Source organism: Nylanderia fulva, unplaced genomic scaffold (assembly GCF_048542155.1).
Source record: "Nylanderia fulva isolate GAGA-0341 unplaced genomic scaffold, ASM4854215v1 Scaffold32, whole genome shotgun sequence".
NCBI lineage: Eukaryota > Metazoa > Arthropoda > Insecta > Hymenoptera > Formicidae > Nylanderia > Nylanderia fulva.
In genome coordinates, this window is record NW_028190390.1 from 2,125,647 (window position 1) to 2,150,187 (window position 24,541).

The following is a 24,541-nucleotide window of genomic DNA, read 5'->3' on the forward strand; positions in this document are numbered from 1 at the left end:
GAAAACCGAAGAATGGGCGAGAGACGTAATTGGATTAACCTCGCCTAGTTCTTTCCCGACCTCTCTAAGTCTCGTGACTGAGAAACTTAGTGACCGCATTCGGAAATGTCAGCGGAGATTTCTGTTCCAGGGTCTGTGGATCAGGTTAATCAAAAACCTTAACTTCTTATGCCATAAGGAGTTTGTAGATAACACTTTCGAGCACTTTCAAGAGTCAAGACACAGGACAAAAATGATGTACGTTCCAAAGAAAATCTAGTGTTTCTAACTGGAACTAGCACAATTCTGAATCATCATAATTTCCATAATTTGCTTGTATTATTCATATTTAAAATAATTATTTTGCTATTTTAATAATGAGAAACTTAAGTGACTGCAATGTCATCGGAAATGTCAGAGATTTCTGTTTCAGGATCTGTGGATCAAGATAATCAAAACCTTAGCTTCTTATACCATAAGGATTTTGTAGATAACCCTTTCGAGCACTTTCAAGATTCAAGAGGGGACAAAAATAATGTGCGTTCCAAAGAAAATATAATGTTCCTATTTGAAACTAACATATGATTCCGAATCAAAATTCCCATAATTATTTGCATGTATTATTCATATTTAAAATAATTATCTCGTTATTTTAATAATCCTTCTCGATTATTTATTAAACACAATTTTTTCAAAGAATGTTGACGTCCGCTACTCTCCATCTTTTTCATCGCTACTATTAACGAGAAAACAATAGCTTCGATTATGTATGCGCTGAGATTCTCAAGCCGCTGAAACCAAGGTAGATTATGTTATACGATCCGTGACGATGCGTCAATATTAGTTTGCCACGACATCGCTTTGTGCACAGCCTACTTCCCGCGGGAAAAAATAAAGGCTATTGAGTGTCCACTGTATACGCTAGACTTTACTACGTCACACACACGTTATATCCGTATTTATCATGAGGTGGTATGTGTATGTACGTTCGCATAATGCGTATTTATCGTTTTATATATATATATATTATTTCTTGTTTTGCGAGTAAGTAATTGCATCACGCAATACACCATTCAGTACGGATTAGGCTGCTTTAAAGGCTAAAGCACAATAACAACAGAAATAAGGAATAAAAAATTACCTCTCTCGCATGGATGCACGATGACGAGATAGCGACAAGAACCAATATCAACGACCGCGTTCAACAGAAGACAACTGCTAAGTTGTCGTCTTATCAACACTCTACGTTGATTTGTTGCTTCTAAAAGTAAGAGCCAATCACGTTCAATTGCTACTAAGTGGTTTGTTCTGCTGAACGCGGCCAATCAGAATTTTCAAATTTTATCAGCTGCTTTCTAATGTACATAGAGATTTAAGCAAATATAAACTCTAAAATGTCAAAGTAATATATATATATTTCTGAATTCTTTTGTATTTTGGATTTTTGCTGCAAATTAAATATTAATATGTTTTAAACCTTTTGTTATAGATATAGATATATAGATTATTTTATGCAATTGTTTTATATCAATTGAACAGGACATTATTGTTAAATAATGTAGTATTCAAGTATCGAGAATGTTTCGACAAGCTGAAGAAAGGAATATGCCCAGTTTTATAAGAATTAGACCCCAGTGAATAGCAATGAAACATGGCTAGAATTGTAGAGCATCAAAAGAAGATTAAAAAAAGATTAAAAAGTTCCATGGGCAGAAGCTTGTAATGATTCCCCTGAGTGCTAGGAGCTATCTAAAGTTCGCTATTATGGCCCTGTACCCACATGTACCACTATCTTGTCCGAGGTCTTATCCGAGTTCTCTGCATCAGATTGTACCAAAGACATAGAAATAATGTCTAGAATGTATTTGGGACAGTTCATTAATCCGACTAAGTCCCTGGACACGATTTATGCCGTCATGTCAGAGAAACTAGGATTTTGTTCTTGTGACGGCGATGCCTCTGAGGGGACTGAAACTGTAACTTAAATAAAAACCTTCTGTTTCGTATTTTGTAAATGCCTCCTATCGATTATTAATATATGATTCATAACTGTTCACTCGGAGGCCCAAACTGGGCATAGTCCTTTATCTGTTTTTATGGAACTAATACATTTTTTAATTAAACAATATTTTTAAATTTATTTAATTTATACGATATTTATTTATCCATTTATATATCGATAATGGCTAAATATGTAAGAATATTTATCTTGGTTACACGATATCAATGCAAATAATTAGAGTAAATATATAGTACTCAGTTATATATAATTTTGTGTTGTATATTCTTCTTCTTTCACTTTTTTTTTCTTCCTCGAGACAACTCAAATAAAATCAAGATAAACATATTGCAAGTTGCAAATCTAGTTGCAAAACATATCCAACATGTATGTATGCATACATATATGCGTCAGACATTCGTAAATATAATTTAAAAAAATCCGAACTGTGATTGTTTGGCAACAGACGGCAATAGACACAAAGTTGGCAACGTGATGGAAATTTTGTGTCTATTGCCTGTACGACAGTCCATTTTCCGTCGATACACGATTTCTGGTATGTTGGAATTTCTGGTGTGTTTCTATTCCCTGTATTTATTTCCTCTTCCTATTGCCTGTTGTCTGGCATTGTACAAGGGCCTTAAGGGGATGCTGACTACATCTGTTTTTTAAACAAATATTATTTTTATTTAACTATTTATTTGCTGTACAGAATAAAAAATTCCTTTACTAGAATTAAAAAATTCATACTAACAAATCTGGGATGTTATACATATATGTATATTAAAAACAACCAAGAAAGTTAAATAATTAGTTTTCTTATCAGTTAAATTAGGTTAGGTAAAAATGCAAAAGAGCGATAAGAAAACTGTAATTATTTAGCTTTCTTGTTTTTTTATATACATTTATAGTAACCCAGATTTGATATTATGAATATTTTAATTCTAGTAAAAGTTTCTTCATTCTATATAGCCAAGAAATAGTTAAATAACAATAATATTTGTCGATAAAGCAGACAGAGTCAGCATTCATATGAAATGTTTGCGAAAAATATCAATATCACATAGAAAAATTATAAATCCAACGAAAATTTTAAATTAATATTGAACCACAGTTTCTAAACGTTTTTATTTTCAAACAAACTAATCGGAAAAGTCGCTCTTTAACTCAATATTTCACGCCGAGAATTGTTTTACAATACAATTTTCGAAAAAAGATTTTATATATATCAGTTTTCAGGAAAGCAATTGATAGGACGTTTCATAGCTCTTCAGACATTTTTCCAAGTGTCATAATTCGGCAATTCTGTCAAAAAGGTTGTTGAAAAAGACTATCGATCCTTGAAACGTATCTTCAACCCTCCTCTTTATATTACAGGAAAAGATAGACATCCATACCGCCTATACATATATGCACGCTCGCAAACTGTAGAAGATAGTTATTCTATTTATAAAACACTTGTTTTTAGTGAAAACTTAATGAATAATACCTACATTCAACATTCTTAAAATAATATTTCTTTACACACACACATGTGTATATATATATATATATATATATATATATATATATATATATATATATATATACGATGTGTTTTTCTTATATTATATATTTTGTCTCATATATTCCTTCAAAATTAAAATACGTAAACAAAATTAAGGTAAAAAGCTTTTCTTAAAATATCATTATGAAATTAATATCTTTTTTCAGACAACTGATATTTCACTTATAGAAAATGTTATTTCAAAAGAGAAATTAATGTATACCATCATATTGTCATAATTTTTTATATTTTTCAAATTTAAAGAAATTATTTCATTTGTCAAATAATATAAACCATCATATATACCAGCTGACTATATATGTGGAACATAAAAATCCACGAAACTTTAAATTAGAAACGAATGCGAGAAGAACACGAAAGGAACAGTCGAGGAATTTGTCCAAGCATTCTTGACCTATGCCGAGAAGGCTTGTAAAACTTAATATTTAAAACGTGCACGTATTTTCTGCGCGAGCAAAGAAGACGGAGAGAACATAGTAGATAATTAAAAATAGCAGAAACATGTCTTGAATACTTAAAGGTTTTAAATAGTTTGCGATGTTTTATCCAAAAAGAACTACAAATGTATAAACTTTGAACTTTATACTTTAATAATTTTACTAATAAACTTATATTATATGTATACATACATATGTATATATCTATATGTATTACATATACAAGATGTCTCATTATAATCTTTTCACGAAATTATCTTCCGAATTGCATGTTGTTCGAAAAAATGTTTCAAATAGAACTTATTTTATTTCAAATAAATTCTAATATTTTACAAACAAAACTATAATCGTGTAGAAAATTATTAGTTATATGTATATACATATAATATGTATACATATACATGTGAAAAACATATAGAAACTATTACGTGGATCTATTCATGTTTAGCGAATAACTTATTGTTAGCGGAATACAGTATGACAGCTTGTTGCGTGTTTGTGATAAGATATACTATTTTATATCATACGTAGACAGGATCGATAGAGTTATAGCCTCTCGCGAAATATCCTATGTGAATAAATCTACGTTTCGGACAGTCGATTGAGCAGAAAAACACTCGCGCAAATATCGATGACATTGTTACAACTCGAGCGAGAAAAAGAAGGAAAAAGAACGTGACAGGTAAAAAATAGATTCCTATACACGTGATCGCGCATATGTCGCAATAAATGCAATAAATGCAACGATAGCGTCTCTCGTGTTTTACCAAAAGCGCAGTTAAAAGATGATTGAGACATTGAAATATGGTAAAAAAAATTTAACGGTACAAGTAACAATAAATAATAATGAGAAAGAGAAAGAGAGAGATGTATATATATATATTATTATATTGTATATTTCAATCTGTCTTGCTTAGCAGATCTATTTTTTTAGTGACTAATCAAATAAATCTCTAGAATGAATGCTATCGAAAAATTTCAATAAATAAATTATTGAAACCATTGAAGAGTAAACAATAAATTGTAAATAATTTGTGATACATAAATATCTAATTAAAATTATGCAAAAATATTGCACAAATAAAAACAAGAAATCGAATAACTAATCCATCTGAGAAATGCGCACATTTAGTATTATATTTCAATTAATAAACTTTAACAGTCTACGAATGAAAAGATTTAATAGAGATTTCTAAAACAAAAGGTACTTGGCGTAATAAAAGAATTTCTTTAAAAAATTAAGAAATCTTAATTATTTGTAAAACTTAAAGAGGTCTTTGTAATTTCAATTTCACATTCTCTGTAATTATCTCGAGAAATTCAAGAGAATGCAGAATGAAATAGAAACTCCACTTGGATTTTTTCTTTTAACCCCAGACGAGAGTACCTCTCATCATAATTTTTTCATGTAATTTTTTCTCGATAATTTTTTTAATAAAAATGGACTGTTTTATCGTTGAAAAAATATCGCGCGCTTCACATTCACTTAGATTGATTCAATAACGAAATGTTGCAAATATGATGTATAAAACTCGATACATTCTGGCAAGTATACGGAACTGCACTTTTTTTTCTCACCTTGCTGCACCCAGAGTTTACGGAAGACACGCAGCACAACCGCCGCCTATGCAGTCTATTAAACATAGATAGAAGTACCGCATTGCCGTGAATCGGCGCAAGGTAGTGTTAGAGGTTTGCTGCGCGCCATGCCCGGTCTCTCCCTGCACCAGGGGTTCTCCAGGAATTCAACCCCCAAACACACATTTCTCCTCCTAATTCTCATTATCGCATATATACCGCGCGTTCAATCGACCAAGAAAACCCATCAATTAATGACGTACATTCGTTGGCGTCTCACGTGATCCTTGTATTTAATTATTTTATTTTATTTATGATCATTTAAAAATTTCATTTTAAACAAAATACTAACAAATTGATTTAAAAATGGTCCCACTAATTTTCTCTTAATTGTAAAATTGTTTTTACAATTAAGGGGATGCTGACTGTGTCTGTTTAATCGATAAATATTATTTTCATTTAACTATATATTAGCTATGCAGAATGAAAAATTCTTTACTAAAGTTGAAGTATTTATAATAACAAATCTAAGCTACTACACATACGTATATAAAAAACAAGAAAGTTAATTACAGTTTTTTGTCGCTCTTTTGCATTCGGTCAACCTAAACTAAACGATAAAAAAATGTGTAACTATTTAACTTTCTTGATTTCTTTTTATATACACACATAGTAGTCCAGGTTTGTTATTATGAATACTTGAATTTTAGGAAAGAATTGTTCATTCTATATAGCCAATAAAAAGTTAAATGAAAATAATATTTGTCGATGAAACAGGCAGCATCCCCTTAATCCTCACTTTTTTCTTTATATCTAATATATACTCCATTCAACGAGAGAATGTGTATCGATCTGCGCATAGATGGGCAAAATAAGGAGAAATACTGGTGGTTTAATGCTTCGGAAATCCAATGCCATTTATTGTAGACACTGACAAGTTAAATCAGCAGTAAAGAGGGAGATCATGGGCGAAAGCCTGCTTGAAATGGTCGAATTTTCGTTCAGTCCAATGCACGTTCTCTCGTTGAACGGAGTATAGAAATGATTTGAGATTGAACAATCGCACCAAAGTTAGCAGGTAAAACAAACTATATACTATTTCTTGAGAACCACTGAAGCACAAACGACCGTGCAGAAAGAGAGAAAGAGAGCAAGAGAGAGACAGAGAGAGAAAGATTCTACGTACAGACACTATATCGGATACACTGTATAGGTGCATAATGATAATAACAAAGCTCTGCTGCGAGTCAGTGTCGAGTCGTAGCCTCGCTCTTGCCCTCGGCCTCGTTCGTTATTCTTAACGTCATTATAACGGCTGCAATCAAATTTATGCGTGTCCACCGTGTCTATGCACCTCATGTCTCTTTCAGTATTTTACCCTTTACATTACCAATTCAACCTCGATTGTATTAACCCGTATCTATTCTCATACTTTTTTCTTTTCCGGAAACTTTATAAGCGCGACTTTATTTGTGGATTTATTATAATTTATATAACGACGATACGATAAAGTATTATTCTAATAAAAAGAACAAGAAATATAGTGAATTTTCATAGTAAAGTTTCTTCAGTTTTTCTAAAAGATATTTCTGTTTTGCACCGCATTTTCTTCAATGCAAAAGAACACGCTTTTGAAAAATTGCTTTACAATTACATGGCGATGCTCGTCAGCATTGTTTTTTTTTTCATCGTGTCGATTATCGAAGTATTATGGAATGTGATTTAAATTTCCTGTTACACTCGTGTATATACATTTTGCACCTATTTATAGAAATTCTTGCACGCACGCGCTATTATACCGGGAAATGTATGCAAGAACACATCATTTAAATACACCAAACGTATCGCATTCAATTCGCATTGAAGTTTATCACATTAAATCCAGAGAAGTAAATTACAATTATTGACGCTTGTTTTCGCTCAAATTTTATATTGATGTTGTACATTTTCTAATGCAAATATCATGTGAACATGAATTGGTATACAAAGCAAGAGTTGCACATCCGCAGTTAGTCTTAAATATGTATAAGGATATGCGCTAGAACACATATGTATTCAGAGATGAAGAGGTTAAGACAGAACGATGTCAGAAATCCCGTTCTCTTAAGTACAAGTCGCAACAGGTGCTTAGATATTGTTACACAAGATACCAGTGTGAGGTCAGATTCTGAAAAGCTTCATCGCGCCAGCCCCGGTCATAACCCTTTCACCTACGCTGATGGACGTAAGGAAAATTCACGACAGCCATCTTCTTACGTCAGTAAGCGGATCAGTGCTCTCTTTTGAGCTGCGTTTCCCTAGTGCATTTCCTTAGCACCACTACTGGAAAAATTTATATTCTCATTTATTTTTAGAGTACCCTGTTTTAAAATAGGTGGAAGGATCCTTTTAACCTTAGATATAGGAATCATCTAAAATCTAAAGATTAGTATCAGATGATATATTTTAGGTTTTTGCGGTATATACGAATTAGAATTGATTTTCCAGTTTAAATCGCATAAACTTTTTATTTAATTCTATATAATGTTTCGCGAACATTTCAACTCACTTTACCAAAAAGGAACGATCTGATATCTGTATCAAGAGGAATATTCCCTAGAAGTTTGTTCAAATATTTTGTAAACACCTTATATAACCAGATTCATTGCTGTAACAACATAACCATAATGCCAAATAAACGGAGCTTAAAAACATGACCTTTTGTTATTAACAAAGAATATATTTTTAATTTTAGAGAGTGTTTGAAAGACACTTATTGTTAGAAATATCTGTAAATAGGAATTTTATAATATACATATAGTTTTCTTACTTCGAAAATACAATTTTTCGGTGCATACATCGGGATGAGTTATATCTCAACGCGCTAGAGAAAATTGCACTGTACAGTCTCATGTCATCTCTGAATAAGAACGGATGACAGAAGCCACTGCCGCGAAACACTGCACGATAAGCTTTCGCAAACACGTAAATAGGGTAAGAGATACAGTTGTTGACACTGTTGTCACAATTACGAGTGGTCGCTCGAAAAATGTACTTTCATAATAATCACATCTGCATGAGAAGAAAGGTTTATGCGCGACAGATAAAAAAACATAGCCATGATGAAAGTATGATACTTTATCTGATGAATATATAGTATATTAGTTATGCGATAACAGGCATAATTTTTTTACGCCGCTGATAATAAGTATAAAGACCGAAAGGTGTTTAAGATATCGGTATAACTATGTACCTCTTATCCTGCAGACCGATCTGAACGAGTTTGCGCTTGCAGAGGTGATTATGTCCACATATGTGATAAGGCGCGCGAATAAACAGATATAAGGTATCGCAAGGTAAATGAATATTTCGAACATCAAGATTATATGTAAAATTAACGGTCCGTAAAAATAAATTAATATCATGTACTTTACACACGGTCGTTTGTCTTTACTTATTCTTGCTATAACCTAATCTATATATCATCAAACATATATTAATTCAATGCGAAAAATGTAAACTTATTATACAGAATGAACTAATAAGAATGAGCGTGTATGCGATTTGGACTCTTTCGTTATTTCTAATTACTGTGAAAAGTGAAAACTATGAGCATCTGTATACATATATCATGTTATTTATATTATATATTTAAAAGTACATCTTGCAGCAACGGAAATAATATTTCTCGAATAAATCCCTCTATTGTGTATATTATCATTTAGAATATTTTCCCTAATAAAAAAAATAAGAATCAATAATTTTATTGCTAATAATTTCACACTATAACATTCACAGATCGTTGCCTTCAGTATTAAACCTGTCAGAACCAATGTAAATTTTCCATACACCAAAAAATACATGTATTATGTCAATTAAACGTTTCCATAGTTTGTAAATGTTGCTTCATCGGAAAATAATATTGAATGACAAAATAAATTGTTATTTTGAAATTGACGTTAAGTTCAATTCGATAAAATTCAACTCGATTGGTACCAAATCTGTACCATTTACTTCTCGGTAGAGATTGACATGAGAGGATGTACGAATAAAATTTATGGCGATGAAGGATGTAGAGTACGCTAGTTCTGATTAATGCCACATTCACGTGCAATTTGATGCAATTTCATGGATTTTCAACCACAATTGCAAGAACATAGATTTCATTTCCTTCATTACTTGCTCTCGCGCTTCCAACTCGCTTTGATCACTTTTGTGCGTGAATAGTCGAATTTCCGTTTTTTGTTTTCAACTTATTGCCCATTTTAAAGTGTTTGATACGAAGAAAAAGAGATAAAAATATCGTTCGAGATACAAAGCTTCAGCTCCCATTAAAGTTCATTGACATCCTTCTAATAAATGAGTATCATATCGATTTTAAGTGGATGCGTGATCGATCGATTCATTCATACTAATCTTATCGTATTTACCTTGTTATGTAAGCTTGTCTTTAAAACAATGTTTACTATTCATCACGACATCTGTATGTATGATATTCAATAACAAACATTATTGTATTTCAATAATCGGTATAGTTAGTTGGGAAAGTTACAATATTGTAAGCTTTTGTGACAAATAAAGTACAATAGTTACAGTATTGCAGTATTTAATATTCATGATTGTCTTTTATAAATGCAAATTTATAAGTTTCTAAGTTCTCTAACACCTATAATATTGAAGATATAATATTATTAAGATGCTAATTCTTGGTATATATCCTGTATATATAGAGCACTATAAAATAAAGCACGTATCAATTATGTTACATCAATTTTCGGTAATTTTCTAAGAAAGACTCAAAAGATATAGCTTTCTTCCACTCCTCTCTCTCTCTCTCTCTCTCTCTCTCTCTCTCTCTCTCTCTCTCTTATTTCTTACTTGTTTCAATTATCTTAATTTTGTTGTATGCTATGACAATTCATGACAATCATAGCATCAATCTATGTATAATTTTTATTATATCTTCTCGTAATGTATCAATATCGTAATAATAGAGATTACTAGTAACAAAACGCGGCTGTGCAAATAACTCGCTCATTCCTCGCTATTATTAATCAATTGAACGTCCCACTTGTGATTTTATTCTGGCCGCGTATATATCGGGTACTTCGAGCGAATCTTATCAGTTTTGGAAAGCAATAATATACAAACATTAATGTACAATATTTAAAAATTCATGATGATCCTCCTTTATTTGATCACCGGGTATATGAAGCGATTCGGTTGAAAAGAAAACGCTTGAGAAAATCCGCACGAATAATGTCAAGAGCACACGGAGGGAAGACAAATTCCTCCATAAGGGACTTTTGTACGAGCGACGAGTCTTGAAAAACATCGCAGCAAAGGGAGAGAGTTATTCTTTGCAATAAAATCGAGCAGAATTTATTTATTACAAAAATTGTAGTAAATAATCGAAGACGAATTTTTTCATGAATTCTAGAATCGATATTCGATCATGATATTCGCGCATAAAAATTTAAAATTCTAACTTTTAAATCAGATATTTGAATTCATCGAAATCTACAATCTTGGCTTCGGCAAATCTCTGATCAATATGTGCATGTGACTCTTATTTATATCTCGATATATATATATATATATATATATATATATATATATATTTGATATATATTTTCTCGATATATCTATGTATATATTTGACAAACAGAATTGTGTGTGATTATACATAGATTCGACGATTCTAATAGGAGATACGCTATATCAATATGCGAAGCAACCCTTTCACAAGTCGGCGATATAATATTTTAACATACCCTTGATTCTATCCAATACACTCGTTTTCCATTAATATCGCGAGTATCGTTATCGATCGCATATGAATGAATGGACGTTGGAGCGAGAAGCAAACTTTACAACGCGCGTGGAACTGTTTGTGGGGAAATAATAGACTGCGGCGAAACCCAGGAGATGGACAGATGCATAGATTTTCACCAAGCTCAAATGAGAGACAAATGCATAACGGAAGGCTGCAAACGTTCCATTTTCGTCGGTAGATGGGTAAATGCGATTTTCCCAGTCCTCAATTTCCGGCCGCGAAACAGGATAAATTCATCGGCCGCTAAACATTTTCGACGAATCTATCTTGGCACCTATCATATACACTAATCTGTGACAACTAATGGTCGTTCTACAATTTTTACGTCATATATAGGGTGTTTCAGAACTGACGGGAAAGTTTTTAATGACAGATTCCTAGGATTATTTAGAGATAATTTTTCCTTAACGAAAATGTCAAAACATCAATAATTTTCTAGTTATAAGCGATTGAAAATTAGGAGTTTTTCGCAAACTAAGCCTTGTAAAAATAAAATATTAACAAAATCACATTCTTTTATTAATTCCATATAAAGTTTACTTTAATAGAATTTTAATTTAAGACTTAATTACAAAGATACGTGGAAACATCCAAAAAATGATGGTCTTTCTCGACATTTCGCTGAGGAAAAATCGTCTCCAAATAATTCCACGAATCTGCCATTAACAGGTTTATCATTAATTTTTGAACACCCTGTGTGTATATATATATATATATATATATATATCTTTCTCTCTTGATTTTAAAAAATGTCAAAATATTTCCATATATAATATAATATATATTCCGGATAGGAAAAGCTCATATGTGAAGAAGTTCATAAAAGTGAGATTGCAAAATGTTGTTTTTCATGTAAAATGATAAAAAAAGAAGCAGACATCCTCCTTTTACGATCATTTTTGCTTTTTTCGCTGTAACGGGAGTCCACCCACGCAAACGTTTGAATCATCAAAGACACGAGGAAACGAAGCTTACATAACGTAGTATCAGCTGATCGCTATTAAAATAAAATCAATTTTCACAGTTTAAATATATTTCGATTAAGTTACTCTTTAAAAAATCAAATTTTCACAAAAATCTTCTTTTGGCTAATTAAATTTTACGTGCAATAATTCGAAATAAATAATTTCTGATTTTCCATAAAGCATACCTAACCTGTTGAATCCGTGCTCTTTCGGAACATTTTGTGCCTTTTCTGCTATTCGGATACAAAAGTGACAAATATATATCACATTATCATCGCCACGAACATTTAACAATCGAAATCATCTAATCATCTAATATCTTTCGACATGTATATGAAAATGTGTGCACGGTATCCCAAACTAATTCTATTCGCCATATTGTCTTCGTAGTTTGCAATCAAATACTGCTTGAAACATGACTGTGTATATTCTCGAGAATCTTCAAGCACAAGCACATTTACTCAATGTTCTCTTGCGTCATCATTGAAATTCCATGCAGCAGAAAATCGCTCATCAAAGCTCTAACGCAATTTGTCAACATCAAAAGCAATTTTTTAGATGAAGAAACAATCCTTGTTTCTTTATCATACATTTAGTTTGAAATAAACCATGAACTTATTGTCACTCTCTTCTTTAAACTGTGTTTGAAGGTAGAAATAAAGATTTCAGAAGTATCACATAAATATCAGTATTCATTATAGCGTTCACGAATTAAAGAATTCATAAACCGAAAATGAAAAACAATTATGGGTGTTCGCAGGGAGGTCAAGAGAGGGCATTTACCCTTTTCCCTTGGAATCAGTAAAATTAAGCATTTGCTCTCCTTTCGAATAAATGCTGGAATTTATTTGCATATTTAATATAAAAAACAAAGATAACAAAATAACAACAAAATTTAATTTAAAAAATTAAGAAAAAGAACAAAAAATAAGAAACAAAATAATTGTAATCATACTTTCACCCTGGAAAAATCCTGTAGACGCCCATGAAAACAATATACGTATGCAATAAAGAATTTTTATATTATATAGAAATTTATTAGAATCGAAAATATGGATGAACTTTAAAATTGTTATTTTTAATTATTTCTATTATTATTAATTAATATTATTAACTAATGCTATTATTAATTAATTAATATTATTCAATATTATTAAAAAAATTAATATTATTAAAATGTTTTTAAGATAACAATATTAGCAGCATTTATTAATAATATTAATTAATTAAAATTAATATTATTAACTAATGCTATTATTAATTAATTAATATTATTAATAAATGCTGCTAATATTGTTATCTTAAAAAACATTTTAATAATATTAATAATAATATTAATTTTTTTAATAATATTTAATAATATTAATTAATTAATAATAGCATTAGTTAATAATATTAATTAATAATAATAAAAATAATAAAAAATAACAATTAATATTATTAACTAATGCTATTAATAATTAATTAATATTATTAATAAATGCTGCTAATATTGTTATCTTAAAAAACATTTTATGAAGTAAATTGATATATAAAATATTAACAATAATTCAGCTCGAAGTGTGAACCATAATTGTAAAGAAAGGCATCTAATAAAGCAAATTGATTAACTTATGAATTTATTGTTAAATTGATGTTATTATTAAATAGATTTACAATAAATTTACAAAATTTACGCAGAACGTTTCGATGCTCACTTGCATCTCGTCAGCCGCTATTACATAATAAATTAGAAAAATCGCTGTATTGTGAAGGTGTTATCACATTCTTTTAGTATGCTACGAGGGATTACACATCCGTATCTTTAATGATAAATAGGATTTTATTTTTGTGTTACAAATATAAAATAATTATAAATTTATCATAATGTTGTAATTCATAAAGTTCATAAAGTTGTAAAAAAATCATTACTAATTTAAGTCAAATTTTTAAAAAATTAACTATTATTTTCACATAATATTTATTTATGTTTGTGTGTTGTACTTGTCAGACGATGAAACAGTATGATCTGTCATCTCTTAAAACACGTTTTTCTATACCTATCTAGGAAAAGACAAATAGACAATAAACATCCTTATAAAATTGTTATTTATTTTTTAAAGCTTCTATAATAACGAAAAATATGACTCGTCCAGAAAATCACTATCTTCCATTTATATTTAACCTATTTTCTTGTTTTTTGTGTATGGATTCAGAAATAATTATTTTGTAATGATTAAATAATAAATTGATATAATTATTTTATTATTAATATAAAATTAATAATCTTATTAATAGCAATTAATAATCAATCTATATATTATTGTATTCTAAGCGGAGATCAGAAGTCTAATTAAACACGTAAGAAAATGTATAATAAAAGACGCTTTTAACGACTATCTGAATCGTACAATTTGGAGTCGTCGTGATTCGAGAAGCGAAATCGACCGACGTGCTTAGACTAACGAGTCTACTTGAAGAAGAGGCAGGGAAAGCTAAGTGAGAACTCGCGAAACTCGCGAATCGCGAAAATAGACGGGAAATGTGAGGTGAACAACAGACAGAGTTGTCTAGAACAACTAAAGCGACAATGGAAGAACAACGGAAACAACAATGGAATGAGGACTGTTTCTCTTGTCGACATCATAGTTGTTTGTTTCACCCTACCGACGTCATCATGCAAAGTTCGTGCTGATTATACTTCGGTAAAAGATAAACAATTAATAACACCTGGTTTTTGTAACTCTCTCTCTCTCTCTCTCTCTTTCTTATAATAATTTAACATAATTATACAAATATATAATTATAAGAATAATATGAAAAGCTATATATGTTAGAGAATTTATGGAATTGTGAAAGATACAGAAAAGATTAGAAGATCGAAGAGTTTGATGCGTAAAACAAAGCAGATATGTACTGAAAAAAGTTTATTTAACAAAATAAATATAATTAGGAATTTTAGAAAAATAGTTAAGAAAGACATTTAGTAATATGTATTTCAGTAAATATTTTATAAAACTAACATACAAAAATATTTTATTAAAAATTATGTTTTGTAAATATTTTCTAAATTAGTGAACATACAAGGAAAAATATGCTTCAAAAAAATTATTTTCTCTATTTAATATCATTTTTTAAAAAAATTAATAATTCAAAATGTAATTTTAAAATAAATTAAATACATGCACAAGATATTATTCGCGTTCATTAAGTACATAGTGATGTTTTTTTATGAAAAATAAATCGAAAAGTTTTGAACAATTTTTTTTCTATGATACTTAATGAAAAAGGAATTATTAAATAAATTTATCTTATATACTAAAATTAATATAATTATTTCAGAATTTAAAAAATATTTTTATATATATTTTATATATATTTTATAAAAATTACTATAATAATAAAATAAACTTTTTAGATTTGACATTAATTTTAGAAAACAACAAAATAATTACTGATTGGTATCACAAGCCGACATTCTCGGGGAGATATTTACATTTCTTGTCTCAACATCCATTTTGTCAAAAGCGGGGAACTATATACGGTTTAGTGGATAGAACAATTTTATTGTCACATCCACGATTTCATTATAAAAATCTCGTTACCGTTGTCAACATACTTTTAGAAAACTGTTATCCGCTTGACTTGATCTTTAATACTATTAACCAACGTTTAGTAATTTTATTCAAAAAATTAAAAAATACCACAATTAACGGTAACAATAATAATAATAATAATAATAGTAAAAAAACGTTTTTTTCACTATACCATTTTTACCCGGGTTGACGGAACAATTTAGAAATATTATTAGGAACATGAATATTAAATTATCCTTTTTTAGTTTTAATAAATTAAATAAATATATAAAAGTACATAAAGATACTATTTCTAAAATGAATAATACCAACGTTGTTTACAAAATTAATTGTTCAAACTGCGACGCTTCTTACGTGGGCCAGACTAGTAGAAGACTGAACATAAGAAACACATAGTTAGAAATACTAATACTAAATCAGTAATAACAGACCACCGCGTCAATTTTAACCATGAATTTGATTGGGAGAACATTAATATTTTAGATAAAGAAATATATTACGGGAAAAGATCAGTATCAGAAATGATATACATAAAAAGACAAAATAATAGTCTCAATCTACAGACTGATACTGAAAATCTATCTGATATTTATATCGAAGCTATAAACCTACCTACTCTCTAAGACTACCTAAACTTTAAGGTTAAATAACAAATACAAAATGATTATAATTGTTTGTCACCTTACATTTCCAACTGAGCTTCAGTTTCCTCTGAGCCGTTCTACTGACATGAGGATTACACTAGCGTCACTTTTGCTACTGTTACAACTAAAATATTGTTACATCATAAATATATGTAAGTTTTTATTAGCATTTTTTTTTTATACCAATTGTTAGATTATTGTTTCATAATGCACTTGATTGTGGATCTTATATTAAGTGAGGTGTAATGAGAAAATTATTTTAATTTATAGGATGCAATTAATATTTTATATTTTAACACCTGCCAACCTCATAGTCAAAAAACTAGAGAGGATCGCTTCCCACAGTAACGTAAATGTGATGGCTTAATAAGAGTCATATTAATCTTACGACGTTTTATTTCGTTTACTGATGTAACCGCGTCTAAATATGTTTATTAGACATTTATACGTTAAAAACATTTAGACTTTGGTGATTTTAATTTGCTTTTTGTACTGCGCTGAAGAAGATCCGAAAAATTGGATCGAAACGTTCGCTTTCTCATTTGTTTTAACTTTCGATTTTATTTTTATAATTTTAGATTAATTTAAACTTTATTGTTTCTATCAGTACAAACTGATTAAATGTAATAAATTAGTTTTTATAACCGCAATATTACTTCTGCTCTTATTAGCCCTTTATATGTGTAATACTTTATAAAAATTACTATTTGGTTATATACATTTATGATCTGATTAAATTATAAGTTTCTTTACAGTTACAAAAACCAGGTGTTATTTATTGTTTATCTTTTACCGAAGTATAATCAGTTTCGCTATATGTAGGTAAAATATCTTTCTCATATTCCACGGTTTTACTATAAATGAATATAAAACTTATAAAGCGCGATTACTAAGATTAAAAAAGTATAGTATCAGTTTAATTTTCAATACAATTTCTACAGGAAATTTATAATATTAAAGTACTTAATTTATTAAAAACAATTAGATAAATCTAAAATGTTGCTTTGGCTGCTTATTTGAGAAGCAAATGACTATTAATATAGCAATGATGCAATCATATCTAATTATAAAGTTATATTGCGCTAAATTTTATCTGACCATATATTTGATTAGTTATATATGATTTCATCTCTAAATAAAATAAAAGCATTTTCTCTCAAGTATTATTTTTCAATTTTAAATAAATATTAAAATAATTTTCTTTTTTAAAATTGTTATTTTATTATTCCTAATTTTATACATATATTCTTTTTGCTTTTTCTCTTCATATTTTTTCCTTTAGAAAATATTTATGTATATAATTCAAATATTATTCCCATACAAATTTATTAAAATATTATTGCAAAGAATATATTTCTTTCCTCAGAGTTATATCTTTGTTTTATAGTACATCAACATTTCTCAAACATATTTAAACAAATAGTTTAATTAAGAAATTTTTAAAGTTCTTAATATAAATAAATAAACTCTTGAAACTCATCAAATAAACAATATTTTTATTAAAACTTCTTCCGTATTACAAAAATTTTGTTGCTCAGTATAAAAACAGATACTTCGAGAGGTACTTTTTGCTATGCGTAGCAAATATCAATATCCAACATCGAGCAGCTGACTTGTCAAATTAAAAGTCACTCCTTTCATGCTCCGAACTTCCAAAACACTTGTGAAAAATTTACGCGGTAATCAAGTCGATCGCGAATGACAGGAAACGAGCAAAGGAGGGCGATGTCTACAACTACACGAGACGACTACTTTTGCCTTTCTTTCCGTCTCGCGACACGCCGTGTTTGCTCTCGTCAGCCCTCCAACGGGTAAATCGAATCCATCGAATTTCAATCATCTTGCATTCGCTTTGTTACTCCAACGAGTATCATCGATAACCTTCGACGAACAAACCATTCCAATATTTCTCGCGGTTAATTTTCGAAAAAACGCGATAACATTTTATTCACATTGAATTGAAAAAACTTGAGCTATTTTTTTTCAATTGCAAGCTATTTATATAGTAATTTATATATTAGAATTGGTTTTTGCGTTTGAACCACATAAACTTTTTGTTTGATTCCAACGGTTCAGCTTACTTCATTAAGGAGGAACAGCCTGACACTGATATATACAGCATGATATTAATTTATATGTATACGTATATTATAGAATAAAATATTATAGAAACTTCATATGTATAACAAGTAACCCTAACAGCATACATATCCCAGTTAGATATAAGTATAAGATTAAGTATTAGACGTTCAGAGAAGATCCTGAGAATATTTGAATGTCCTCTGGATATCCTCTGGATATCCTCAGAATGTCTTTCAGATATAGTGTGCTATTAGGAAAGCGTAAAGAAGAAATTGTATTGGAATGAAATATAAAACTTACTGCTTGAGCGTTCTATTGAAACTCTAACAGTACACATATCCCGAAGACGTTCAGAGAACATCCTGAGGATATTCGAATGTCCTCTGGAAATCCTCAGAATGTCTTTCAAATATGGTGTGCTATTAGAGAAGTATAAGGAGGAAATTGTATTGAAATGAAATATGAGATTTAATGGTTGAGCGTTCTATCGAAACCCTAACAACACACATATCCCGAAGACGTTCAGAGAACATTCTGAGAATATTCGAATGTTTTCTGGATATCCTCTGGATATCCTCAGAATGTCTTTCGGGTATGGTGTGCTATTAGGCAAGCGTAAAGAGGAAATTGTATTGGAATGAAATATAAAACTTACTGATTGAGCGTTCTATCAAAACCCTAACAACACACATATCCCGAAGACGTTCAGAGAACATCCTGTAGATGTTCGAATATCCTCTGAATGTCATTCAAATATGATGTGCTATTAGAGAAGTATAAGGAGGAAATTGTATAATTGGAATGAGATAAAAAACTTACTGCTTGAGCGTTCTATTGAAACTCTAACAGTACACATATCCCGAAGACGTTCAGAGAACATTCTGAGAATATTCGAATGTTTTCTGGATATCCTCTGGATATCCTCAGAATGTCTTTCGGATATGGTGTGCTATTAGGCAAGCGTAAAGAAGAAATTGTATTGGAATGAAATATAAAATTCACTGATTAAGCGTTCTATCAAAACCCTAACAACACACATATCCCGAAGACGTTCAGAGAACATCCTGTAGATGTTCGAATATCCTCTGAATGTCATTCAAATATGATGTGCTATTAGAGAAGTATAAAGAGGAAATTGTATAATTGGAATGAAATAAAAAACTTACTGATTGAGCGTTCGATCGTTGCTGCCAGTGGTCGCTGAACCCTGCACCCCGGAAGTGGCAGCGGCGGCGGTGGACCCCGAGTCGTGGTGCCTCCGTTCCTTGTGGACAATGCCCATAAGCTTCATCCATGGGTTGTTGGCCGCATGGGTGCCCATGCCGCCGCTCTGCCACATTGCGCTCGCCAGCCTCGCTCCTTACGCGGGAGCCCGATTTGGGCTCCGACTTGTCTTCGAATCTAGCCGCGAGCTGCCCCTCCGGTGAAGGACTAACGTCCTTCTCCGTCTTCTTCTGTCCCGTCGGATTAACCTCCTCCGACAGAAGTTCCTCGCTCTGCGTCACGCTTCGTGCGACGAGCTTGGAACGTCCTTGGCTCCTTTTAGGACGCTGTGTTCTGAACGGGACGCGCGACTCGATACCGCGAGCCTTCGAGTCCGCCTCGAGCTGAGGCCTGTTCACCCCTGAGACGACCTCTAAGTCCCCGCGGGGGCCTACACAGCGCACCTGCAGCTCCGCTGGCCCTGGGTAGGTGCGAGGTGCCCTGCGCGTAGGCCCCGTAGGCTCCCTAGCCCGGCCTCCGAGCACCTCCACCATCTAATCCTTCGTTTCGTCACAAGGCTTTGCCGGCCCCGCACCCCCTTTTGCTCCCGCCCGGACACCACTGTAGCCCGTTTGTTGTGTGCACTTGCACTCGCGCTCCCTAACGGCCGATCTCGCGGCGACGTCGTCCGACGACGTCTTCGGATCTTCCCGTCACTTTTTTCCCCGGTGCCGTCTTGCTTTCCGACGAACGTCAAACCATTGGCTGAACGAAAGAGATCGGCGAAGTTAGTGAAACAGGGATAGATCGAGGTTTGTCGAATTTTCTTAAGGAGGAGATCGCAATCTTTCGTGCACTGATGAAATGTTGGATTGATTCTCTCTCGGAGAGAGCGTCTGATTGGTCGAATGCTACAGAATAATGCATCTCGTGCGGCTGCTATAAAATAACCAATCATAAAATTACCAACGATAAATACTCGTTCGAACAATTTTCTAGACATATTTCTAGATAGTGATGATTACACTAGTTAACAAAACAAAACTTTTGTTTAGTTGCCAAGGATGTTTGAACGAATTTGAGGTATTTTGGAGATTCTAAATCCAAATGACAACAGTTTTGCTAAATTGACTATTTCTTGAGATAATGGAGACTCAAATTACAATTTTACCTCAAATACGACCTGTAGACTGACATATGCAGTATTTTAGTCTGATCTTTTTATTCATTAACATTGTTTTTATCTTCAACGTATAAATAGCATTTTTCTATGCATTAATTGATTATCTGAATCAGCTTACTTTGTTGTAATGTTGCTTTACTGAATACAACATTAGGTATTTCATACATACAACTTTTGTATGATTTGAGATAGTTTCCGTATGATTTGACAATAGGCTATGCCTGACCGTTACATTTTTTGCGTTTTTTATTTTTTATGAAACATCCATTATCTCAAAAATTAGAACCAATCTAGGAAAATCAATATCATATTCAGAATCAATGACAAAGTTACTCTAAAATTGATCTAATATAATTGACAATAAAATCACAGTGTTGACCAATATTATTCGCGTCATCGCGCTGTACATAGTTGTATTTTGAACTAAAACTCATTGTATTGCTAATAAGATTAATCAAACTACGACAAACTAGTTTCAATTATATAGTAACGGTAAAAAATTATCGATCACATTTACAAACGTGCGCGCGCGCAAAAGTAATTATGTCTTCCCTCTGGATACTAAATTTTTACTCAACATAATAATTCAACCTATAATAATGATTTATTTGTATATCTAAATAATCTCTAAAAATTAAATTAGAACATATAAAATAGTGTGAGACAATCTCACAAAAGAAACTATTCGAATAAAAATCCAATTATCTTTTTACTCGTGGGATCTTTGTTTCACCATTCGAATGTAAAAGTAGATCGGAATATTACTTTTCAAGTGAGATCTTGCAATGTTGTACATATTTCTTAACAAATATATTTTGCTGCACTACGTTCTAAGACAAATCAATCTAATATATATTTTTTCACAGCACTCTAATTAAATAATTTTTTTCTTCGATTTAGATGATCAAAGAAATCATTTTATAATTTAGCAAATACATATTATATTCAGGAGCCATAATTTAGAATATTTAATCAGATATATCGTCACACATTTTTACAAGATCTGACCGCATGAAGATATATATCTGCAAGCCAACTTTTTCAAAATAATTTAACCTAACAAGCTTATTAACCGCTTGCTAAAAGGGCGCAGGAAAAGTACAAAAAATAAATATTTACTCTGCAAGGGAGGAAGGGAGACTTAATTCCTGTTACGACGTGCTATTAATAAGGGTACTATCACGGAAGAACGAAGCTAAGCCGGAACAAAAAAAAACGGTCGCAATGAGGAGAAAAATGAAATTACTTCCACCTCTCGAGAAACGTCACACGCCAGCCGTCCCATGCAAAGAAGATTCGCAAAACGATCTCCGAGATTACTTAACAAATTGCTTGTATACGCAATTGCATTATTCAAGATATGATTATATTACCCCGTAATGGCGACGAAATGTCAATGTTTCATCGGTAAAGGACATTTAAAGCTAATTATGCAAGTATCATTAGAACGCGAACATTGGATAGATCTCTTAACAGAGGCGTGAAAAAATTAATCCATATATATATATATATATATATATATATATATATATATATATATATCTACAAAAAAATCCACCCAAATAATTTTTTGAAAAGATTTTCAAAATTTAATTCACATTCTGAACACATAAGGAGGGAATTTATGGCTAATCAACTTGTTGAAAGTTCACATACGCAACGCACACCGGCGCGATCACTAATGCATGATAGTGCCGGTATTTTTCATAGGCTCTAAGGAGTTAAAGAGGCGTACTTCAAAGGGTCGAACGCTTCAAAGAGAGCAAAAGGATTTTAAAAAATGCCCGTGGCGCTTGCATGCTCTGGTCGATGCGCGCGTGAGCCAGATGCATAAGAACCGCAAACAGTCGACTATCGATCCCCTTAAAAATATCTGCAAATTGGCGTGGTAATGGCCGAGAGTCCCTCTCTCTCTCTCTTTCTCTCTCTTTCTCTCGCCAGATAAGTCGTGCGCCGATGTATAAACGTCTTTTGTTGGACATATTTCTCGCGCCAATCAACGACGCGACTGTGGCAAACTTTCGCGTCTGAGGTGGTGAGATTCTTTTTACAAAGAAAGGACGAAGCCAACTACATATACAAACAGAAAGAGAGAGAGAGAGAGAGAGAGAGAGGTGAGAGAAAATATAGGAGAATATATTAATATTATATTATATTAAAATATTAAGATATAATATGAAGAAGTAAAATGTATTCGATTATTGAAAGAGTAAAAGTTTATCTTACTTGTTGCGAAGATCCACGAATAAATAGTGATTAAAGTAAATTATATTTTGAATTTACAATCGACGCGATTTTGACCAATCATAATAAAAATTAACTTTTTAGTTATTTTATCAAGTTAAATTAAATACGTTTAATTATTTTTTTTTTAATTGAAATAGTTGAATATTTAAATAAAATATTGCAACAAAATATTTGACTTAAATACTTAAGTCTAAATTCAAAATGTCAATATACTATATATATATATATATATATATATATATATATATATATATATATATATAGTATAAGTAAATATTCAAATCAAGTAAAGTATTTAAGTATTGACTTAAGTATTTTACTTAAATATTGAAGTCAAAGTATCTATATTTAAGTAAATATATATACTTAAGTCTAGTATTAAAATATTCGTGTATTAACTCAAGTATTTGACTTTAGTATTTAAGTCCAATATTTTACGAAATATTTAACTGAAATACTTAAATATTTCAACTAAAAAAATTCTAGATCCATTTTAATCAAATTAACATTTTCTCTCCATTTAAAAAATTGTATAAATATTCCTGTCACGAAATGTCACAACCCGCCAAAATCGCGATAATATTTCCATTATAATCGCGAACGCTATGTTATACTATCATATATCAAAAACAATGAAGTAATAGAACAGATCTTGAACGAGAGAGCCAATCCTAAATCCTGATCGCATGATAAATTTGACACAATGCGCATTTCACGCGATTGTCCTGCGCAAATTCCAGAATACCGTCGCGACACGATCGCTCTCCTTCTCCTTCGCCTCCCCTTTTCTCACCTCACCGCCGGATCAATGCACTCCTGCAGGTGTAGCCGACGACGGCGTTCGCGGACCGAAAAATATCGCAAACATTGCACTTTCGCTCATTTCGCACAAAACCCATCCGCCCTCGCTTAACATTAGATCCCCTTCGCGGTCGAGGGATACTATCTCTTTCAACCAGCGTGATGACGATGATGCGATAATGTCGCGTTGTTATTTGTTGTACACACAGTCGCGAAAAGAATCACGTCTCGCACGAATATTATTTATCCCGGATCCGCGTTCTCTCATTGACGGGACACACCATTCCCTCCTTCCGATCTATCTCTGTCTTTTCCCTGCTCTTCACAATTTCGCACATTTATTGGCTCAAAGCCAGACGCAGCACGAGACCGGCATGACTTTGAAATATAGTATCAATCTCGAAAGGAAAATGGCCTTGTGTGTATACGTATAGTTGATGAATAGATTGGTTTAGGACACTAATAT

The 24,541-nt window shown here is 31.5% G+C and overlaps 1 protein-coding gene across 2 annotated transcripts in view; it reads right to left on the reverse strand.

The window, feature by feature from the left end:
* The window catches only part of shaker (potassium voltage-gated channel protein Shaker), a 125,704-nt gene extending 105,655 nt beyond the window's left edge, over positions 1-20,049 (reverse strand). For both annotated transcript variants that reach the window (XM_029313661.2, XM_029313662.2), the window contains exon 1: positions 19,808-20,049. In XM_029313661.2, coding sequence (XP_029169494.1) covers positions 19,808-19,980 — 173 coding nt within the window. In that variant the 5' untranslated portion in view covers positions 19,981-20,049. The remainder of the gene's footprint in view (positions 1-19,807) is intronic.
* Between the last annotated feature and the right edge of the window lie 4,492 nt (positions 20,050-24,541).